Source organism: Coregonus clupeaformis, chromosome 5, assembly GCF_020615455.1.
Source record: "Coregonus clupeaformis isolate EN_2021a chromosome 5, ASM2061545v1, whole genome shotgun sequence".
Taxonomy (NCBI): domain Eukaryota; kingdom Metazoa; phylum Chordata; class Actinopteri; order Salmoniformes; family Salmonidae; genus Coregonus; species Coregonus clupeaformis.
In genome coordinates, this window is record NC_059196.1 from 38314194 (window position 1) to 38337573 (window position 23380).

The 23380-nt window shown below is 45.2% G+C and overlaps 1 protein-coding gene across 1 annotated transcript in view; it reads right to left on the bottom strand.

Annotated features, from left to right (window-relative positions):
• The window catches only part of lekr1 (leucine, glutamate and lysine rich 1), a 178938-nt gene that overhangs the window by 140687 nt on the left and 14871 nt on the right, over positions 1–23380 (bottom strand). Inside the window, exon 3 of the mRNA XM_041876949.2 lies at positions 7304–7830. Coding sequence (XP_041732883.2) covers positions 7304–7830 — 527 coding nt within the window. The remainder of the gene's footprint in view (positions 1–7303; positions 7831–23380) is intronic.

Below are 23380 nucleotides of genomic sequence, written 5' to 3' on the forward strand. Positions count from 1 at the left end.
AATGTGCGGGGGCACCGGCTAGTTGAGGTAGTTGAGGTAATATGTACATGTGGGTAGAGGTAAAGTGACTATGCATAAATACTTAACAGAGTAGCAGCAGCGTAAAAGGATGGGGTGGGGGGGCAGTGCAAATAGTCCGGGTAGCCATGATTAGCTGTTCAGGAGTCTTATGGCTTGGGGGTAGAAGCTGTTGAGAAGTCTTTTGGACCTAGACTTGGCACTCGGTACCGCTTGCCGTGCGGTAGCAGAGAGAACAGTCTATGACTAGGGTGGCTGGAGTCTTTGACAATTTTGAGGGCCTTCCTCTGACACCGCCTGGTATAGAGGTCCTGGATGGCAGGAAGCTTTGCCCCAGTGATGTACTGGGCCGTACGCACTACCCTCTGTAGTGCCTTGCGGTCAGAGGCCAAGCAGTTGCCATACCAGGCGGTGATGCAACCAGTCAGGATGCTCTCGATGGTGCAGCTGTAGAATTTTTTGAGGATCTGAGGACCCATGCCAAATCTTTTTAGTCTCCTGAGGGGGAATAGGCTTTGTCGTGCCCTCTTCACGACTGTCTTGGTGTGTTTGGACCATGATAGTTCGTTGGTGATGTGGACACCAAGGAACTTGAAGCTCTCAACCTGTTCCACTACAGCCCCGTCGATGAGAATGGGGGCGTGCTCAGTCCTCTTTTTTTTCCTGTAGTCCACAATCATCTCCTTTGTCTTGGTCACGTTGAGGGAGAGGTTGTTGTCCTGGCACCACACGGCCAGATCTCTGACCTCCTCCCTATAGGCTGTCTCATCGTTATCGGTGATCAGGCCTACCACTGTTGTGTCGTCGGCAAACTTAATGATGGTGTTGGAGTCGTGCCTGGCCATGCAGTCATGGGTGAACAGAGAGTACAGGAGGGGACTGAGCACGCACCCCTGAGGGGCCCCCGTGTTGAGGATCAGTGTGGCAGATGTGTTGTTACCTACCCTTACCACCTGGGGGCGGCCCGTCAGGAAGTCCAGGATCCAGTTGCAGAGGGAGGTGTTTAGTCCCAGGATCCTTAGCTTAGTGATGAGCTTAGAGGGCACTATGGTGTTGAATGCTGAGCTGTAGTCAATGAATAGCATTCTCACGTAGGTGTTCCTCTTGTCCAGGTGGGAAAGGGCAGTGTGGAGTGCGATAGAGATTGCATCATCTGTGGATCTGTTGGGGCGGTATGCAAATTGGAGTGGGTCTAGGGTTTCTGGGATTATGCTGTTGATGTGAGCCATGACCAGTCTTTCAAAGCACTTCATGGCTACAGACGTCAGTGCTACGGGTCGGTAGTCATTTAGGCAGGTTATCTTAGAGTTCTTGGGCACGGGGACTATGGTGGTCTGCTTGAAACATGTTGGTATTACAGACTCAGTCAGGGACATGTTGAAAATGTCAGTGAAGACACTTGCCAGTTGGTCAGCACATGCTCGGAGTACACGTCCTGGTAATCCGTCTGGCCCTGCGGCCTTGTGAATGTTGACCTGCTTAAAAGTCTTACTCACATCGGCTACGGAGAGCGTGATCACATAGTCATCCGGAACAGCTGGTGCTCTCATGCATGCTTCAGTGTTGCTTGCCTCAAGCGAGCATAGAAGTGGTTTAGCTTCGTCTGGTAGGCTTGTGTCACTGGGCAGCTCGCGGCTGTGCTTCCCTTTGTAGTCTGTAATAGTTTTCAAGCCCTGCCACATCCGACGAGCGTCAGAGCCAGTGTAGTATGATTCAATCTTAGACCTGTATTGACTCTTTGCCTGTTTGATGGTTCGTCTGAGGTCATAGCGGGATTTCTTATAAGCGTCCGGGTTAGAGTCCCGTTCCATGAAAGCGGCAGCTCTACCCTTTAGCTCAGTGCGGATGTTTCCTGTAATCCATGGCTTCTAGTTGGGGTATGTACGTACGGTCACTGTGGGGACGACATCATCGATGCACTTATTGATGAAGCCAGTGACTGATGTGGTGTACTCCTCAATGCTGTCTGAAGAATCCCGGAACATGTTCCAGTCTGTGCTAGCAAAACAGTCCTGTAGCTTAGCATCTGCGTCATCTGACCACTTTTTTATTAACCGAATCACTGGTGCTTCCTGCTTCAGTTTTTGCTTATAAGCAGGAATCAGGAGGATAGAGTTATGGTCAGATTTGCCAAATGGAGGGCGAGGGAGAGCTTTGTATGCGTCTCTGTGTGTGGAGTAAAGGTGGTCTAGATAGTGTGTGAGTATGGGAAGAGAGGAGGAGTGTTGAGTTTAGAAGAGATGAACCTTCTTTCAGTAAACATTGACCCCTAACGCATCATCATACCAGGTCATAGCAAGCCTCATTAGGCTGCCTGGTTGATCTTTGACCCTGTTTGACCTTAGTGCGCCCCCAGGCTCTAAAGATACCATTTATAATCTCCTAGATGGTGGATTAGGCTAACCCCTAAGGCATTTCACCAGGGGCGTATAGGCAATGGGCTATTAATTAGATAACACGGTATAAGCCTACACACACACACACACACACACGCACACAGACATCCACACACAAATACACACTGATGCATGCACGCACATATACACACAACTATACAGAGAGAGAGAGAGAGAGAGAGAGAGAGAGAGAGAGAGAGAGAGAGAGAGAGAGAGAGAGAGAGAGAGAGAGAGAGAGAGAGAGAGAGAGAGAGAGAGAGAGAGATAGACTGTAAGAGAGAGAGAGCGAAAGAGAGCAAGAGAGAGCGACTCCCCAGTCTGACCACGGCCCCAGGCTAGGAATTAACTGTCAATCAATAATGAGCTAATGGGTGCGGGGGACAGGAGATCATTTGATGGTGTCTGGGTCTAGTGAGTGGTTCAGCCCCCGTAGCGTTGTGTGAAAACAGACTGATTTAAAGTGTTCACCATTATTTATTGCATTGCCTATGGTTATTATGTGTCTGTGTGTGTGTCAGTGTGCTGTGTGTGTGTGTGTGTGTGTGTGTGTGTGTGTGTGTGTGTGTGTGTGTGTGTGTGTCAGTGTGCTGTGTGTGCTGTGTGTGTGACAAACATATCCTTTAACATAACCGTCTGGCTGTAGTATGCGTGAGGAGCTCATTGCCCCCCCCCCTCCTCCCCCTCTCTCCACTGCCACTTCCTGGTGTGACAGCTGTGAATACATAGCGTGCCTCCTCACACACCCACACCACATGTGCATCACACGCAGGAGTCACTTTCACACACACACAAAGAAACACCCAGGTTCACAGAAACAGTTGCAAAAGAGACTCACTGTATCAACAATGTAGTAAAAGCAAAGAGGAATTGACAATCATTCACACATTGAAACTCAGACACACACAGACACACAGACACAGACACACAGGCACCTGGCACACAGACACAGACACACAGGCACCTGGCACACAGACACAGACACACAGACACCTGGCACACAGACACAGACACACAGGCACCTGGCACACAGACACAGACAGACAGGCACCTGGCACACATACACAGACACACAGACACCTGGCACACATACACAGACACACAGACACCTGGCACACAGACACAGACACACAGGCACCTGGCACACAGACCAGCCAACTTTGACAACGCAAATACACACCACTGGTGCTGGCTGGCCCAGAAAAACACTTTCCCAGCAGCAGCACAACAGCACCACAACAGCACAGTGAGAAGCAGCACCACATCAGCACAGTGAGCAGCAGCACCACAACAGCACCACAACAGCACAGTGAGCAGCAGCACCACAACAGCACCACAACAGCACAGTGAGCAGCAGCACCACAACAGCACCACAACAGCACAGTGAGCAGCAGCACCACAACAGCACCAAACAGCACAGTGAGCAGCAGCACCACAACAGCACCACAACAGCACAGTGAGCAGCAGCACCACAACAGCACCACAACAGCACAGTGAGCAGCAGCACCACAACAGCACCACAACAGCACAGTGAGCAGCAGCACCACAGCAGCAAGTGAGGAACCAGCAGAGCACATAGAGCTATCTAGTCTCGCATCAGCTTCCTGCTTCTATAACTCCTATAGTAATATGATCTACAGTCCCAGTTCATCAGCTTCCTGCTTCTATAACTCCTATAGTAATATGATCTACAGTCCCAGTTCATCAGCTTCCTGCTTCTATAACTCCTATAGTAATATGATCTACAGTCCCAGTTCATCAGCTTCCTGCTTCTATAACTCCTATAGTAATATGATCTACAGTCCCAGTTCATCAGCTTCCTGCTTCTATAACTCCTATAGTAATATGATCTACAGTCCCAGTTCATCAGCTTCCTGCTTCTATAACTCCTATAGTAATATGATCTACAGTCCCAGCTCATCAGCTTCCTGCTTCTATAACTCCTATAGTAATATGATCTACAGTCACAGTTCATCAGCTTCCTGCTCCTATAAATCCTAAAGTAATATGATCTACATTCACAGTTCATCAGCTTCCTAATCCTTTACCTCCTATAGTAATATGATCTCACAGTCAGAGTTCAGCAGCTTCCTGCTTCTATAACTCCTATAGTAATATGATCTCACAGTCAGAGTTCAGCAGCTTCCTACACCTGTAACTCCTATAGTAATATGGTCTCACAGTCACAGTTCATCAGCTTCCTGCTCCTATAACTCCTATAGAAATATGAACTCCTACAGTAATATGATCTACAGTCACAGTAATATGATCTACAGTCATAGTAATATGATCTAGAATTAGATCTAGAATTAGTTAATCAGTTTCCTACACCTGTAACTCGTATAGTAATATGGTCTCACAGTCACAGTTCATCAGCTTCCTGCTCCTTTAACTCCTATAGCAATATGATCTCACAGTCACAGTTCATCAGCTTCCTGCTTCTATAACTCCTATAGTAATATGATCTACAGTCACAGTTCATCAGCTTCCTGCTCCTATAACTCCTATAGTGACATGATCTACAGTCACAGTTCACACAAACAAAGCAGAAGTAAGAAACCTGATCACGCAACAGATGCATGACACTTCTCTCTCTCTCAATTCAATTCAATTCAATTTCAATTCAATTTAAGGGCTTTATTGGCATGGGAAACGTATGTTAACATTGCCAAAGCAAGTGATTTTATCTCTCCATCTGTCTATTATTCTGGCTGTTTTCTCTCTCTCTCTCTCTCTCTCTCTCTCTCTCTCTCTCTCTCTCTCTCTCTCTCTCTCTCTCTCTCTCTCTCTCTCTCTCTCTCTCTCTCGCCCATCCTCTTTCCACCCTCTTTCCTGTGACATCTCTCTCTCTTTCCATCTCATCATTCCATCCACCACTTTTTCCATGTCTGAGTCAGATTTACTAGTCCACCTACAGGTGGGCTGGTAACTAAGTCAAACTGAAACTGTTGATCAGAGCAGAAGGAAATAGCAGGTACCACACAGACACATAGTTTCTCAGCTCTGGTCATGTGTCTCAAGCTCTCTATTTCTATAATAGATAAGCTACACTCCCACTCTCTATTTCTATAATAGATAAGCTACTCTCCCACTCTCTATTTCTATAATAGATAAGTTACACTCCCACTCTCTATTTCTATAATAGATAAGCTACACTCCCACTCTCTATTTTTATAAAAGGTTAGGCTACACTCCCACTCTCTATTTCTATAATAGATAAACTACACTCCCACTCTCTATTTCTATAATAGATAAGCTACTCTCCCACTCTCTATTTCTATAATAGATAAGTTACACTCCCACTCTCTATTTCTATAAAAGATAGGCTACACTCCCACTCTCTATTTCTATAATATATAAGCTACTCTCCCACTCTATTTCTATAATAGATAATCTACTCTCCCACTCTCTATTTCTATAATAGATAAGCTACTCTCCCACTCTCTATTTCTATAATAGATAAGCTACTCTCCCACTCTCTATTTCTATAATAGATAAGCTACCCTCCCACTCTCTATTTCTATAAAAGATAGGCTACACTCCCACTCTATATTTCTATAATAGATAAGCTACACTCCCACTCTCTATTTCTTTAATAGATAAGCTACACTCCCACTCTCTATTTCTATAATAGATAGGCTACACTCCCACTCTATATTTCTATAATAGATAAGCTACACTCCCACTCTCTATTTCTTTAATAGATAAGCTACACTCCCACTCTCTATTTCTATAATAGATAGGCTACACTCCCACTCTCTATTTCTATAATAGATAAGCTACTCTCCCACTCTCTATTTCTATAATAGATAAGCTACTCTCCCACTCTCTATTTCTATAATAGATAGGCTACACTCCCACTCTCTATTTCTATAATAGACACTCTCCCTATTTATAGAATGGGGATGTGACAGGCGATGGCGTGAAGAAGATATCCTATTGAGATATCCAGTAAACTATAATTACACTGAGATGCTTGCTTGCGTCACACAAAGAGAGAGAGAGACATATGGGTGTGCGTGGGTTAGGCCCAGCACTGTGACTCAAGAGGTAAATGGAGGCATAGAACTTATGATTAAATATGCATTCACATTAAGGATAGAAAACACAAGAACACACATTGAAATGCACACAGACACGCTCATACAACAGTCATAGAGACATAGCCTAGGACTAGGTATTAGATAAACACACACACATGCAGGATACACACACACACATGCAGGATACACACACACATGCAGGATACACACACGCATGCAGGATACACAGATGCATGCATGATACAGAGATGCATACATGATACAGAGAAAGGCCTACACCAGAATATATGTAATGTGCGATATCCATAGGAAGTACAGACAATAGGGGATTGTATAGACTACTGCATGCAGGACATAATGAAATCAGTTGGCCGTGAATATTGGCATTATATGCAGGCTTTTTCCCTGTGCAAAGAGCTAAAGCTAAGTCAGATATCTTCAGTGAAATCTACAATACGTGGCCATTTTTCACGGCTAATCTTTTCTCCTCTCTTCTTTCCTTCTCTCTTGAGTGAAATATGGAACAGAATCTGTCGGGCTGCCAAGTAATGGCTGCATTACAATAACAGGTCAGTGTGTTGGTCTGCCAGACAGACTGCAAATCTCTCTCTCTCTCTCTCTCTCTCTCTCTCTCTCTCTCTCTCTCTCTCTCAATTACAATTTACAATTACAATTTAAGGGCTTTATTGGCATGGGAAACATATGTTAACATTGCCAAAGCAAGTGAAGTAGATAGTAAACAAAAGTGAAATAAACAATAAATATTAACAGTAAACATTACACACTCTCTCTCTCTCTCTCTCTCTCTCTCTCTCTCTCTCTCTCTCTCTCTCTCTCTCTCTCTCTCACCTCTCTTCCAGCTGACGTAGGTCTTCCCTCTGTTCCTCCAGACGAGTGTTGGCCTGTTGGAGTTTTTCTTTCAGGACTCTCTCTCCTTCCTCACTCCTCTTCTCAATCTCCTCTTTCAGTACTCTCCATCTCTCCTCACTTCTCTTTTCAAGCTGTTCTCTCTGGGTCATCTCTCTCTCCAATGCCCCTCTTTCGAGCTGTGCTCTCAAGGCTCTGTCTCTCTCCTCACTCCTTTTTTCCAGCTCCTCATCTAGGCATCTCCTCTCTTCAAACCTCTTTTCATGTTCTTCTCTCAGAACATTCTCTTTCTCCGTAGCCCCTCTCTGGATCTCTTCTCTCAGCGCCCTCTCCCACTCCTCTCTGCCCAGTTCCAGCAGCTCTCTCTTGGCTCTCTCTCTCTCTGCGGCACCTCTCTGGTTCTGGAGCTCTCTCTCCACCTGGGCCAACCTGTCCTGGAGGAGCTGGAACTCATGAAGGATGAGGTAACTCACACCGCAGTACTGACACACAGTCTCCGACCTCTCCATCTGAAAACAACAGACAGAAAATCACTCAGCCAATCCATCAAATAATCTAATTCTAACTACAAATGTGATTTAACCACTACCAACTGTAACTCTACCCTTGCCTCTAACATTAGCCCTCAAATAGCTTACCAACAACTACAATTCTTGTGATGATATACAGTGGCTTGCGAAAGTATTCACCCCCCATGGCATTTTTCCTATTCTGTTGCCTTACAACCTGGAATTAAAATGGATTTTGTGGGGTTTGTATCATTTGATTTACACAACATGCCTACCCCTTTGAAGATGCAAAATATTTTTTATTGTGAAACAAACAAGAAATAAGACAAAAGAACAGAAAACTTGACCATGCATAACTATTACACCTTTTGCAGCAATTACAGCTGCAAGTCTCTTGGGGTATGTCTCTATATGCTTGGCACATCTAGCCACTGGGATTTTTGCCCATTCTTCAAGGCAAAAATGCTCCAGCTCCTTCAAGTTGGATGGGTTCCGCTGGTGTACAGCAATCTTTAAGTCATACCACAGATTCTCAATTGGATTGAGGTCTGGGCTTTGACTAGGCCATTCCAAGACATTTAAATGTTTCCCCTTAAACCACTCAAGTGTTGCTTTAGCAGTATGCTTAGGGTCATTGTCCTGCTGGAAGGTGAACCTCCGTCCCAGTCTCAAATCTCTGGAAGACTGAAACAGGTTTCCCTCAAGAATTTCCCTGTATTTAGCGCCATCCATCATTCCTTCAATTCTGACCAGTTTCCCAGTCCCTGCCGATGAAAAACATCCCCACAGCATGATGCTGCCACCACCATGCTTCACTGTGGGGATGGTGTCCTCGGGGTGATGAGAGGTGTTGGGTTTGCGCCAGACATAGCATTTTCCTTGATGGCCAAAAAGCTCAATTTTAGTCTCATCTGACCAGAGTACCTTCTTCCATATGTTTGGGGAGTCTCCCACATGCCTTTTGGCGAACACCAAACGTGTTTGCTTATTTTTTTCTTTAAGCAATGGGTTTTTTCTGGCCACTCTTCCGTAAAGCCCAGCTCTTTGGAGTGTACGGCTTAAAGTGGTCCGTTGGACAGATTCTCCAATCTCCGCTGTGGAGCTTTGCAGCTCCTTCAGGGTTATCTTTGGTCTCTTTGTTGCCTCTCTGATTAATGCCCTCCTTGCCTGGTCTGTGAGTTTTGGGGGCGGCCCTCTCTTGGCAGGTTTGTTGTGGTGCCATATTCTTTCCATTTTTTAATAATGGATTTAATGGTGCAATGGCTTTTTTCTGACCACTCTTCCGTAAAGCCCAGCTCTGTGGAGTGTACGGCTTAAAGTGGTCCTATGGACAGATACTCCAATCTCCGCTGTGGAGCCATATTCTTTCAATTTTTTATAATGGATTTAATGGTGGTTCAAAGATTCGAATATTTTTTTATAACCCAACCCTGGTCTGTACTTCTCCACAACTTTGTCCCTGACCTGTTTGGAGAGCTCCTTGGTCTTCATGGTGCCGCTTGCTTGGTGGTGCCCCTTGCTTAGTGGTGTTGCAGACTCTGGGGCCTTTCAGAACAGCTGTATATATACTGAGATCATGTGACAGATCATGTGACACTTAGATTGCACACAGGTGGACTTTATTTAACTAATTATGTGACTTCTGAAGGTAATTGGTTGCACCAGATCTTATTTAGGGGCTTCATAGCAAAGGGGGTGAATACATATGCACACACCTCTTTTCTGTTATTTATTTTTTAGAATTTTTTTCATTTCACTTCACCAATTTGGACTATTTTGTGTATGTCCATTACATGAAATCCAAATAAAAATCAATTTAAATTACAGGTTGTAATGCAACAAAATAGGAAAAACGCCAAGGGGGATGAATACTTTTGCAAGGCATTGTAAACCACTCATTTTTGCTGCCGACTAACTGAACCTCATTAAGCGGTCAACAAACTGTTATATTTTTTCCAAACAGTAAAATGACGTGACTATCAGAGCTATATAATGTATATAATGACGAGATGCTTATATTTCCGCCCTAAAAATGGGCGTCGTCCCAAGGCGGGAAGGCAGGAGACAAGCTTAGGCCACATATAAGCCCATAGAAACGCATTGGACTTATTTTGGACAGGTTTTGACGAGAGTGAAACCTCTCGCTTCGCCCTCTTCCTCTCTGATACTATGCATGCATACAAGGACCGGACATTTTTCATTAAGAGCTTAATAGAAACATGCAACAATAGCAAACTTATTGTCTTACAGTCAAAATGCTATAGCCTGTTATTGAACATGCAACTCCTGTAATGAGGCAGCTAATAAAATGTCATTTTCAAACATTTGCCCAAATGCAATTAGCGGAAAACACAGTTCAAACTGCGCACCTAATGCAAGCAGTTCCATATGTGACAGAGGTGAAAATCTCAGTTAGAAACTTAGAAAGAGGGGGAACCTAATAGCAACTACTATGATGGGTTGCTAAAATGACTAGGATTGTGCCTTTGGCTTCTGGACATCGAAAGAAAGTTGATATGAAAACCAATAGAACCAGAGAGAAATGCTGGTTAATGAAAAAGGAAGTCTTTGTAAAATAATTGCCTCCACGTTTCTATGGATGGATTTTCACAAGGCTTCTTTGAAGCAAGGAAGACATGCCTCATTATTTGAAGTAAAGTAAAACGTTCATGTTTCAAACAATTATACTGCCTCAAGCCCACATTGCAAAGTGGTGGCCACAACTAAAAAGGAGCTATATTTCTCAATCTCAACTCGTAAAGCGCGCCTCCCATACACCAAATCGGATGCATAGGCTACAGAGCCCCACAGTGGAGGTGTCATAATACCCATAAAACCTAGCAGTCAAATAGGGAAATGGTTTCAATTGTTTTTCCACCATTCATTTTTCCCATAGGGGATTTTAGAAACACTTAAAATAAGGGCTGTGTTTTGTGTAGGCTTACCCTGGCGTGACGTTTTGATAACCGTGTAAATCTCTCTAGGACAAGGTGACTTTTATCAATATATTCGCCTGTATCTATCCCCCAAAAATGAAATGCTAATTAGCTGCTAATGTGGCTATCATAAAGAACTAAAAATGCCATGATAATCTTGACGAGACTGCCGAATCGAGGCAAAGGTAAGAATCTCTGGATTAACTATCTAATGTTAGCTAAATGTAGTAATTAATTAAATGGACAATTCTGTGAACTGTCTTGTGCAAGTTTTAAATTGACACAATACCTGTTATCAAAGGTGTCAGCTAGAGATGACATGCAGGAGCTTGCAGGGATTTGTAGTTTTGTAATTAGCATTTTCGAATCTGAGAGTAAATAGAGACATATATATTGATAACAGTCACCTTGTCCGAGAGAGATTTACATGGTTATCAAACGTCACGCCAGGGTAAGCCTACATGAAACACAGCCCTTATTTTAAGTGATTCTAAAATCCATTATGGGAAAAATTAATGGTGAAAAAATGATTGGAACCATTTCCCAGTTTGACCGCTAGGTTTTATGGGTATTATGAGACCTCCACTGTGGGGATCTGTAGCCTATGCATCCGAATGGCGTATGGGAGGCGCGCTTTACAAGTTGAGATTGAGAAATATAGCTCCTTTTTAGTTGTGGCCACCAAAGTGTTTAACACGCGATTGCATTTAGAATTGTTATTTGTTGCGCAATGACTAGGCTTACAAAAGCAAGTTTCACTTCAGTAGCCTACAGCTACTCTGGCGCTGTCTGACAGGTGGTAGGATATTCATCTCCTCTAACTAGTCTCTGTATGCTGTCTGACAGGTGATATTCCTCTCCTCTAACTAGTCTCTGTATGATGTCTGACAGGTGATATTCCTCTCCTCTAACTAGTCTCTGTATGCTGTCTGACAGGTGATATTCCTCTCCTCTAACTAGTCTCTGTATGCTGTCTGACAGGTGATATTCCTCTCCTCTAACTAGTCTCTGTATGCTGTCTGACAGGTGATATTCCTCTCCTCTAACTAGACTCTGTATGATGTCTGACAGGTGATATTCCTCTCCTCTAACTAGTCTCTGTATGCTGTCTGACAGGTGATATTCCTCTCCTCTAACTAGTCTCTGTATGCTGTCTGACAGGTGATATTCCTCTCCTCTAACTAGTCTCTGTATGCTGTCTGACAGGTGATATTCCTCTCCTCTAACTAGTCTCTGTATGCTGTCTGACAGGTGATATTCCTCTCCTCTAACTAGTCTCTGTATGATGTCTGACAGGTGATATTCCTCTCCTCTAACTAGTCTCTGTATGCTGTCTGACAGGTGATATTCCTCTCCTCTAACTAGTCTCTGTATGCTGTCTGACAGGTGATATTCCTCTCCTCTAACTAGTCTCTGTATGATGTCTGACAGGTGATATTCCTCTCCTCTAACTAGTCTCTGTATGCTGTCTGACAGGTGATATTCCTCTCCCTCTAACTAGTCTCTGTATGATGTCTGACAGGTGATATTCCTCTCCTCTAACTAGTCTCTGTATGATGTCTGACAGGTGATATTCCTCTCCTCTAACTAGTCTCTGTATGCTGTCTGACAGGTGATATTCCTCTCCCTCTAACTAGACTCTGTATGATGTCTGACAGGTGATATTCCTCTCCTCTAACTAGTCTCTGTATGCTGTCTGACAGGTGATATTCCTCTCCTCTAACTAGTCTCTGTATGCTGTCTGACAGGTGATATTCCTCTCCTCTAACTAGTCTCTGTATGCTGTCTGACAGGTGATATTCCTCTCCTCTAACTAGTCTCTGTATGCTGTCTGACAGGTGATATTCCTCTCCTCTAACTAGACTCTGTATGATGTCTGACAGGTGATATTCCTCCTCTCCTGTCTGTGTGATAAATACAGTGAGGGAAAAAAGTATTGGATCCCCTGCTGATTTTGTACGTTTGCCCACTGACAAAGACATGATCAGTCTATAATTTTAATGGTAGGTTTATTTGAACAGTGAGAGACAGAATAACAACAAAAAATCCAGAGAAACGCATGTCAAAAATGTTATAAATTGATTTGCATTTTAATGAGGGAAATAAGTATTTGACCCCTCTGCAAAACATGACTTAGTACTTGGTGGCAAAACCCTTGTTGGCAATCACAGAGGTCAGACGTTTCTTGTAGTTGGCTACCAGGTTTGCACACATCTCAGGAGGGATTTTGTCCCACTCCTCTTTGCAGATCTTCTCCAAGTCATTAAGGTTTCGAGGCAAACGTTTGGCAACTCGAACCTTCAGCTCCCTCCACAGATTTTCTATGGGATTAAGGTCTGGAGACTGGCTGGGCCACTCCAGGACCTTAATGTGCTTCTTCTTGAGCCCCTCCTTTGTTGCCTTGGCCGTGTGTTTTGGGTCATTGTCATGCTGGAATACCCATCCACGACCCATTTTCAATGCCCTGGCGGAGGGAAGGAGGTTCTCACCCAAGATTTGATGGTACATGGCCCCGTCCATCGTCCCTTTGATGCGGTGAAGTTGTCCTGTCCCCTTAGCAGAAAAACACCCCCAAAGCATAATGTTTCCACCTCCATGTTTGACAGTGGGGATGGTGTTCTTGGGGTCATAGGCAGCATTCCTCCTCCTCCAAACACGGCGAGTTGAGTTGATGCCAAAGAGCTCAATTTTGGTCTCATCTGACCACAACACTTTCACCCAGTTCTCCTCTGAATAATTCAGATGTTCATTGGAAAACTTCAGACAGGCCTGTATATGTGCTTTCTTGAGCAGGGGGACCTTGTGGGCGCTGCAGGATTTCAGTCCTTCACGGCGTAGTGTGTTACCAATTGTTTTCTTGATGACTATGCTCCCAGCTGCCTTGAGATCATTGACAAGATCCTCCTGTGTAGTTCTGGGCTGATTCCTCACCATTCTCATGATCATTGCAACTCCACGAGGTGAGATGGAGCCTGCATGGAGCCCCAGGCCGAGGGAGATTGACAGGTCTTTTGTGTTTCTTCCATTTGCGAATAATCGCACCAACTGTTGTCACCTTCTCACCAAGCTGCTTGGCGGTGGTCTTGTAGCCCATTCCAGCCTTGTGTAGGTCTACAATCTTGTCCCTGACATCCTTGGAGAGCTCTTTGGTCTTGGCCATGGTGGGGAGTTTGGAATCTGATTGATTGATTGCTTCTGTGGACAAGTGTCTTTTATACAGGTAACAAGCTGAGATTTGGAGCACTCCCTTTAAGAGTGTGCTTCTAATCTCAGCTCGTTACCTGTATAAAAGACACCTGGGAGCCAGAAATCTTTCTGATGGAGAGGGGGTCAAATACTTATTTCCCTGATTACAATGCAAATCAATTTATAACATTTTTGACATGCGTTTTTCTGGATTTTGTTGTTGTTATTCTGTCTCTCACTGTTCAAATAAACCTACCATTAAAATTATAGACTGATCATTTCTTTGTCAGTGGGCAAACGTACAAAATCAGCAGGCGATCAAATACTTTTTTCCCTCACTGTAAGAAGCATGACAACTAACGAAAATACAGAAGCGCCAATTTAATTCCACACAATTATGCTAATTAACCTCTAGACCGAAAAGTATGACCGGTCAAATTAATTTTTGTGTGGCTAACCGATTAACGGTTAAAATCCTTACCACTTATATAACTTGTATAGGCTAGGCTAAACTAAACTAACCATATTGGTCCTTTCCATCATGGCGATCTAGTGACTACCGGGATATGTGTCAGTGAGCCGAACGTGTTTCTTTGATCGCTTTCACTCAAACCCACCAGTCAATCTCACCAGCTCCCACTCTCACCTACACCCACCAATCAATCTCACCAGCTCCCACTCTCACCTACACCCACCAGTCAATCTCACCAGCTCCCACTCTCACCTACACCCACCAGTCAATCTTACCAGCTCTCACTCTCACCTACACCCACCAGTCAATCTCACCAGCTCCCACTCTCACCTACACCCACCAGTCAATCTCACCAGCTCTCACACTCACCTACACCCACCAGTCAATCTCACCAGCTCTCACTCTCACCTACAACCACCAGTCAATCTCACCAGCTCTCACTCTCACCTACACCCACCAGTCAATCTCACCAGCTCCCACTCTCACCTACACCCACCAGTCAATCTCACCAGCTCGTACTTTCACCTACACCCACCAGTCAATCTCACCAGCTCCCACTCTCACCTACACCCACTAGTCAATCTCACCAGCTCCCACTCTCACCTACACCCACTAGTCAATCTCACCAGCTCTCACTCTCACTTACACCCCAGTGAACACAGAAGGCTGGTGATGACAACATAGAGGGAGAGAAAGAGCGGGAACAAGAGAAAAGGAGTGAGAGAGAAGAGAGAAGGATACATGAGGAGGGGACAGCATTGTGTGTACACCAGAGTAGACCTACATTCTATTTTCTTTCCATTGGATGTTTGACAAATGGCTGATTTATGAGCTCACCTATTGTAGCGCTTTTAAAAATAGTTTTATCTCAGAAACAGGCCCAGCTGCTGTGTCTGTGACAGTTGTTATTGTGGTTGTCACAGCTTCAGAGGATCTGTCTGGATTAGTTTACAACCCAGAGGATTCACATTGATAACATGACAGAGGATGTTCTGGTGACATTCTGACAGTTCACGTGTCTTTGAGGCACAGGTTTGTAAACAAGGTGAAGCAAGCCCAGCAATGCGTCTGTCGGCCCTAAAACACACCACACCGAACGAACGGCAGACGAACGGCAGACTGTCATTCGGTGCGATGTGTTTTCGTCTTAAGTCTACTCTCTGACAACACACTGACAGGGGTCACATTATAAGAGGGATAGAAATATACATATTTCTTTATTTCTATTGATCCCACTCTTCCAATGCTTCTTCACTGTCTGTCTGTCAGTCTTCATTTATGTCATGTCCATGTCTATATGAATGGTTTATCTGTGTCATATCTACCTTCATCTGCCGTCCGTCCGTCTATCTGACTTACTGTGTGTGTGTGTGTGTGTGTGTGTGTATTCAGACACCTTGACTTTTTCCACATTTTGTTATGTAACAGCCTTATTCTAAAATAGATTACTCTGACAGAGCTCTAGAGTTCCTCTGTGGAGATGGGAGAACCTTCCAGAGGACAACCATCTCTGCAGCACTCCACCAATCAGGCCTTTATGGTAGAGTGACCAGATGGACGCCACTCAGTAAAAGGCACATGACAGCCCGCTTGGAGTTTGCCAAAAGGCACCTAAAGACTCTCAGACCATAAGAAACAAGATTCTCTTGTCTGATGAAACCAAGATTGAACGTTTTGGCCTGAATGCCAAGTGTCACATCTGGAGGAAACCTGGCACCATCCCTACAATGAAGCATGGTGGAGGCAGCATCATGCTGTGGAGATGTTTTCAGCGGCAGGGACTGGGACACTAGTCAGGATCGAGGCAAAGATTAACAGAGCAAAGTACAGAGAGATCCTTGATGAAAACCTGCTCCAGAGCGCTCAGGACCCCAGATTGGGGCGAAGGTTCACCTTCCAACAGTACAACGACCTTAAGCACACAGCCAAGACAACGTAGGAGTGGCTTAGGGACAAGTCTCCGAAAGTCCTTGAGTGAACCAGCCAGAGGCCGAACTTGAACCCGATCGAACATCTCTGGAGCCACCTAAAAATAGCTCCCCATCCAACCTGACAGAGCTTGAGAGGATCTTCAGAGAAGAATGGGAAAAACTCCCCAAATACAAGTGTTTCAAGCTTGTAGCGTCATACCCAAGAAGACTCTAGGCTGAAACCACTGCCAAAGGTGCTTCAACAAAGTACTTAGTAAAGGGTCTGAATACTTACCTAAATGTGATATTTCATTTTTTTACCACAAATTTCTAAAAACCTGTTTTTGCTTTCTCATTATGGGGTATTGTGTGTAGATCGATGAGGGGAGAAAAACAATTTAATCAATTTTAGAATAAGGCTGTAACCTAACAAAATGTGGAAAATGTTAAGGCATCTGAATACATTCCGAAGGCACTGTATATACGAGCCCAAGCCTTAAAAAAACCCTGAATAAAAATAATGATTGTGCCGTTTTACAATACATAGTCTACTGCATATTACACATGGCAGAGAAACATTTAAAAAATACTGATTTCAGATATCTTTGGTACATAATTGGTCTAGCCTAAATTAAACAAATTCAGTGTTAGCCTACAATTACAGTGAATTTGTATTTGATATTGAATAGCCTAGTAATAGTGTATTTTTTATTTTTTTCCATAATTAATAACATTACCTTTAGCTACAGAATATCTTACCACTGTGCGTTTCCATCTCCTCCCCTCTCTCCATTCCTTTCTCCAGTGCGCAGAGAGAGGGGCTGTCAACAGTTTATTTAAATACAGTGGGGAAAAACAGTATTTAGTCAGCCACCAATTGTGCAAGTTCTCCCACTTAAAGAGATGAGAGAGGCCTGTAATTTTCATCATAGGTACACGTCAACTATGACAGACAAAATGAGAAAAAAAATCCAGATAATCACATTGTAGGATTTTTAATGAATTTATTTGCAAATTATGGTGGAAAATAAGTATTTGGTCAATAACAAAAGTTTCTCAATACTTTGTTATATACCCTTTGTTGGCAATGACACAGGTCAAATGTTTTCTGTAAGTCTTCACAAGGTTTTCACACACTGTTGCTGGTATTTTGGCCCATTCCTCCATGCAGATCTCCTCTAGAGCAGTGATGTTTTGGGGCTGTCGCTGGGCAACACGGACTTTCAACTCCCTCCAAAGATTTTCTATGGGGTTGAGATCTGGAGACTGGCTAGGCCACTCCAGGACCTTGAAATGCTTCTTACGAAGCCACTCCTTCGTTGCCCGGGCGGTGTGTTTGGGATCATTGTCATGCTGAAAGACCCAGCCACGTTTCATCTTCAATGCCCTTGCTGATGGAAGGAGGTTTTCACTCAAAATCTCACGATACATGGCCCCATTCATTCTTTCCTTTACACGGATCAGTCGTCCTGGTCCCTTTGCAGAAAAACAGCCCCAAAGCATGATGTTTCCACCCCCATGCTTCACAGTAGGTATGGTGTTCTTTGGATGCAACTCAGCATTCTTTGTCCTCCAAACACGACGAGTTGAGTTTTTACCAAAAAGTTATATTTTGGTTTCATCTGACCATATGACATTCTCCCAATCCTCTTCTGGATCATCCAAATGCACTCTAGCAAACTTCAGACGGGCCTGGACATGTACTGGCTTAAGCAGGGGGGCACATCTTGCACTGCAGGATTTGAGTCCCTGGTGGCATAGTGTGTTACTGATGGTAGGCTTTGTTACTTTGGTCCCAGCTCTCTGCAGGTCATTCACTAGGTCCCCCCGTGTGGTTCTGGGATTTTTGCTCACCGTTCTTGTGATCATTTTGACCCCACGGGGTGAGATCTTGCGTGGAGCCCCAGATCGAGGGAGATTATCAGTGGTCTTGTATGTCTTCCATTTCCTAATAATTGCTCCCACAGTTGATTTCTTCAAACCAAGCTGCTTACCTATTGCAGATTCAGTCTTCCCAGCCTGGTGCAGGTCTACAATTTTGTTTCTGGTGTCCTTTGACAGCTCTTTGGTCTTGGCCATAGTGGAGTTTGGAGTGTGACTGTTTGAGGTTGTGGACAGGTGTCTTTTATACTGATAACAAGTTCAAACAGGTGCCATTAATACAGGTAACGAGTGGAGGACAGAGGAGCCTCTTAAAGAAGAAGTTACAGGTCTGTGAGAGACAGAAATCTTGCTTGTTTGTAGGTGACCAAATACTTATTTTCCACCATAATTTGCAAATAAATTCATTAAAAATCCTACAATGTGATTTTCTGGATTTTTTTTCTCAATTTGTCTGTCATAGTTGACGTGTACCTATGATGAAAATTACAGGCCTCTCTCATCTTTTTAAGTGGGAGAACTTGCACAATTGGTGGCTGACTAAATACTTTTTTTCCCCACTGTATGTGTTGTTGTGAAAACATGTTCCTACTATCGATGTTCCCAAATTAAGCACTGGGTAGCTGCAGGAACAGGGTTGGAGAGCCCATGGCATACAGAGTTTGGGTGGAATATCACCTGTCACGCAGCAAATTAATCAGAGTAGCCAACACGAGTGAAACGAACTGGCGGGAAAGTGGCCTCCATTCTCTATTCATACGGATGACATGTACTTTTTCTCTTGCACCTGTTTCTGACCTTTTGATAATGGGTCATTCTAAATCGGAACAAATTGTACACATTATACTGAACAAAAATATAAACGCAACATGCAACAATTTAAAAGATTTGATTGAGGGCCCGTGTAGCTCAGTTGGTAGAGCATGGCGCTTGCAATGCCAGGGTTGTGGGTTTGATTCCCACGGGGGGCCAGTATGAAAAAATTAAAATAAATAATAATAATAATAATGAATGCACTCACTAACTGTAAGTCGCTCTGGATAAGAGCGTCTGCTAAATGACTAAAATGTCAAATTTAGTTACAGTTCATATAAGGAAATCAGTCAATTGAAATAAATTCATTAGGCCCTAATCTATGGATTTCACATGACTGGGCAGGGGTGCAGCCATGCATGGGCCTGGCCCAGCCAATCAGAATGAGTTTTTCCCCACAAAAGGGCTTTATTACAGATATAAATACTTTTCCGCGCCCCCCACCCCCCCTCAGACGATCCCGCAGGTGAAGAAGCCAGATGTGGAGGTCCTGGGCTGGCGTGGTTACACGTGGTCTGTGGTTGTGAGGCCGGTGGACGTACTGCCAAATTCTTTAAAACGACATTGGAGGCAGCTTATGGTCTTATTCTCTGTCAACAGCTCTGGTGGACATTCCTGCAGTCAACATGCCAATTGCACGCTCCCTCAAAACTTGAGACATCTCTGGCATGGTGTTTTGTGACTAAACTGCACATTTTAGAGTGGCCATTTATTGCCCCAGCACAAGGTGCACCTGTGTAATGATCATGCTGTTTAATCATCTTCTTGATATGCCACAGCTGTCAGATGCATAGATTATCTTGGCAAAGGAGAAATGCTCACTAACAGGTATGTAAACACATTTGTGCACAACATTTGAGAGAAATAAGCTTTTTGTGCGTATGGAAAATGTCTGGGATTTTTTATTTCAGCTCATGAAACATGGGACCAACACTTTACATGTTATGTTTGTATTTTTGTTCAGTGTAGTAAAGACAAGATTACATTGAGAATAGTCTGATGGGTGAAAATATGATAACTTGATGAGAGAACAGCATGCGCAGCCTGAGTGTCACGCCCTGGCTCTGGGGACACTGTTATGTTGAGCCAGGGTGTGTATATCTATGGGTTTTGTTTCTATGGGTGTTTATTTCTATGTTGGCCAAAGTGACTCCCAATCAGAGGCAACGAGTGTCAGCTGTCGTGGGTTGTCTCTGATTGGGAGCCATATTTAAACTGTCTGTTTTTCATTCGGGTTTGTGGGATTTTGTTCGTGTTTGGTTTGTTTATTGACCATTGACTGTCACGCCATCGCTTTTGTTGTTTTGGTCGTGTGATCATTTATTAAATAAATATGTTCACGTTCAACGCTGCGCCTTGGTCCTCCTCTATGTTAGACGAGCGTGACAGAAAATCCCACCAAGATGTGACCAAGCAGCGTGTCCAGGAGCCATCGCCAGGGAGATCCCTAACAGATCTCCTTCGCCCTCCTCGACTGGGTCAAGCCGAGTGAGGAAGAGAAGGGCTTGACCTTGTGGCAGAAGGGGCGAAAGGCTGGCGAGGGACATGGAGACCTGGTCCACGGGGTAGGGGAGACGGCCAGAACATTTTTTAGGGGGGCTAACGCCGTGGACGACGGGGCAGCAGGAGGCCGCCAGGTTACGGGAGTCACTGGTCACCAGGGGGAGGGAGGATGTAGAGGCACGGCGAGAGGTACTGGCGTGTGTTGCCAGTCCGGTCCGGCCTGTTCCTGATCCCCACGTAGGGCCAGTGGTGTGTGTTCCCAGTACGGTCCGGCCTGTTCCTGCCACTCGCACCAAGTCTACGGTGCGCGTCGCCAGCCCAGTCCGGCCCATTCCTGCTCCCCGCACCAAGTCAGGGGGTGCGCTCGACAGCCCGGCTCGGCCCGTTCCTGCTCCCCGCACTCAAGTCAGTGGTGCGCTCGACAGCCCGGCTCGGCCCGCTCCTGCTCCCCGCACCAAGTCAGGGGTGCGCTCGACAGCCCGGCTCGGCCCGTTCCTGCTCCCCGCACCAAGTCAGTGGTGCGCCGTCAGCCCGGCTCGGCCCGCTCCTGCTCCCCGCACCAAGTCTGTGGTGCGCCCGTCAGCCCGGCTCGGCCCGTTCCTGCTCCCCGCACCAAGTCAGGGGTGCGCGACAGCCCGGCTCGGCTCGCTCCTGCTCCCCACACCAAGCCAGTGGTGTGCGTCGCCAGTCCGGCACGGCCCGCGGCCTGTTCCCCGCACCAAGTCAGGGGTGCGCCCGACAGCCCGGCTCGGCCCGCTCCTGCTCCCCACACCAAGCCAGTGGTGTGCGTCGTCAGTCCGGCACGGCCCGTGCCTGTTCCACCGGTGGCTGGTCCGGCACCGGTCAGATGCTTCACGCCGGAGCTAGAGCAAAACGCTCCACCAGTGTGCAGTCCAGCTCCGGCCAGCGGGGCCAGACTGGACCAGGGGTACTTTGGGGGGTTGGAGAGGGAGCGGGGATCAGGCCCGGAGCCGGATCCGCCGCCTAGGCGGAGTGCCCACCCGGTCCCTCCCCTGTGGGTTTTGGTTGACGCGGTCGGAGTCCGCGCCTTTAGGGGGGGGTACTGTCACGCCCTGGCTCTGGGGACACTGTTATGTTGAGCCAGGGTGTGTAGATCTATGGGTTTTGTTTCTATAGGGTGTTTATTTCTATGTTGGCCAAGTGACTCCCAATCAGAGGCAACGAGTGTCAGCTGTCGTGGGTTGTCTCTGATTGGGAGCCATATTTAAACTGTCTGTTTTTCATTCGGGTTTGTGGGATTTTGTTCGTGTTTGGTTTGTTTATTGACCATTGACTGTCACGTCATCGTTTTGTTGTTTTGGTCGTGTGATCATTTATTAAATAAATATGTTCACGTTCAACGCTGCGCCTTGGTCCTCCTCTATGTTAGACGAGCGTGACACTGAGGCAAGGAACAGAGCACAAGCTGTTTTTTCTGACTTTCTCAAATCCTCAACAGCCTATAGTCGCATCATGCTGCCCATATACTGTATATGTTTTGATTTCTAAGGCATTCTATGGTTTGTATCATTCACAACTAAAGTTGCCACATAACTCTAAATCCAGTGTATAGGACCTGTTTCTAATGATCACTTTTATGCTCAACATAGCCCTTCATATGTGCACTTGCTCCGGAATGGGAAAAATATCCTTTCTATTTTATTCAGCTAAGTTGAATTATCTTATTCTTACTATAAAATCATATAATATAAAATAATGGCACAGGGACTTATAAGCATATGTTGTCTGCTAAATGAACAAGCCTACAGCCTATGGCATGGAGCATAGCCAGATAACATACAGTAGGCCAACTCATATTCTGTTCTTCTGAAATACATTTTCTTCATATCATAATGTTTCTTCAGACCTGCCTAAAATAAATAATGGATTCATTGTGATGGTGCATATTACATTTATTTAATATAGTTTTTTTGTAGATGTTCCAAAGGCGTCCATCAACGGCTTGTCTGCGGCTTGTGTGGAGGCCTGGAGATGCTAAATGTGTTTATGTTAAATAACGGTCAATTACCGTGAGACCGGCAGACTTTTGCATGACAATAACCGGCTGACAAAATGTCATGACTGCCACAGCCCTAGGTGTGCGTGTGTCGTGATGCGTGGATGGGTGAGTTATTATTTATTTTTTTGATAAACGTCCACAAGCTTCTTGGAGGCTCAGAGAGAGAGGATTGTGGAATGCAGACAGGATCAGTCTGTGAAAGCCAGTCCATGTGTGTGTCTTCGTGTGAGTCTGTCTGTCTACGTCTGTGTGTGTGTGAGCCTGTCTACGTCTGTGTGTTTGCGTGTGTGTGAGGGGGCAGGCGGGGGGGGGTTCAGTCAGGCCATGGTTGAGACACGGTCGAGGCCTCAGGTCACAGGTCACCCCAGGCTTGTGTATCGCTCTCTTGTTTTCTTCCACAATCACCTCACGCATATATACCCCACCTCCACCCACACCCACACACACGCAAACTCATACACACACGTGCGCGCTCACACCCGATACAGATATAAAGACAGACAGCACTCTTAGCACATCAGCACACAGACACAGAGACACACAGACACACACACACACATTGAGGCCCTGGTGGTGGTGTGTTCGTTGTTCCCGTGATAGAGCTGGTTCCTGCAGAAAGACCCCTTGCCCTTGGGACTGACACATTCGCTAAGCGCTCAAAGGACAAGCTAACCCCGTCAACCCAGAAATGAGACAAGGAGAGAGGAGGAATTCAAAAATAAAGACAAGAGGAGAAAGAAAGATAGACGGAAAGAACAGGCTTGGTGGTTTGTTCGCTAATGCTGACAGCCATTGAGAGTGAGTTCTGCTCAAGCTGTTCTGCGCTATA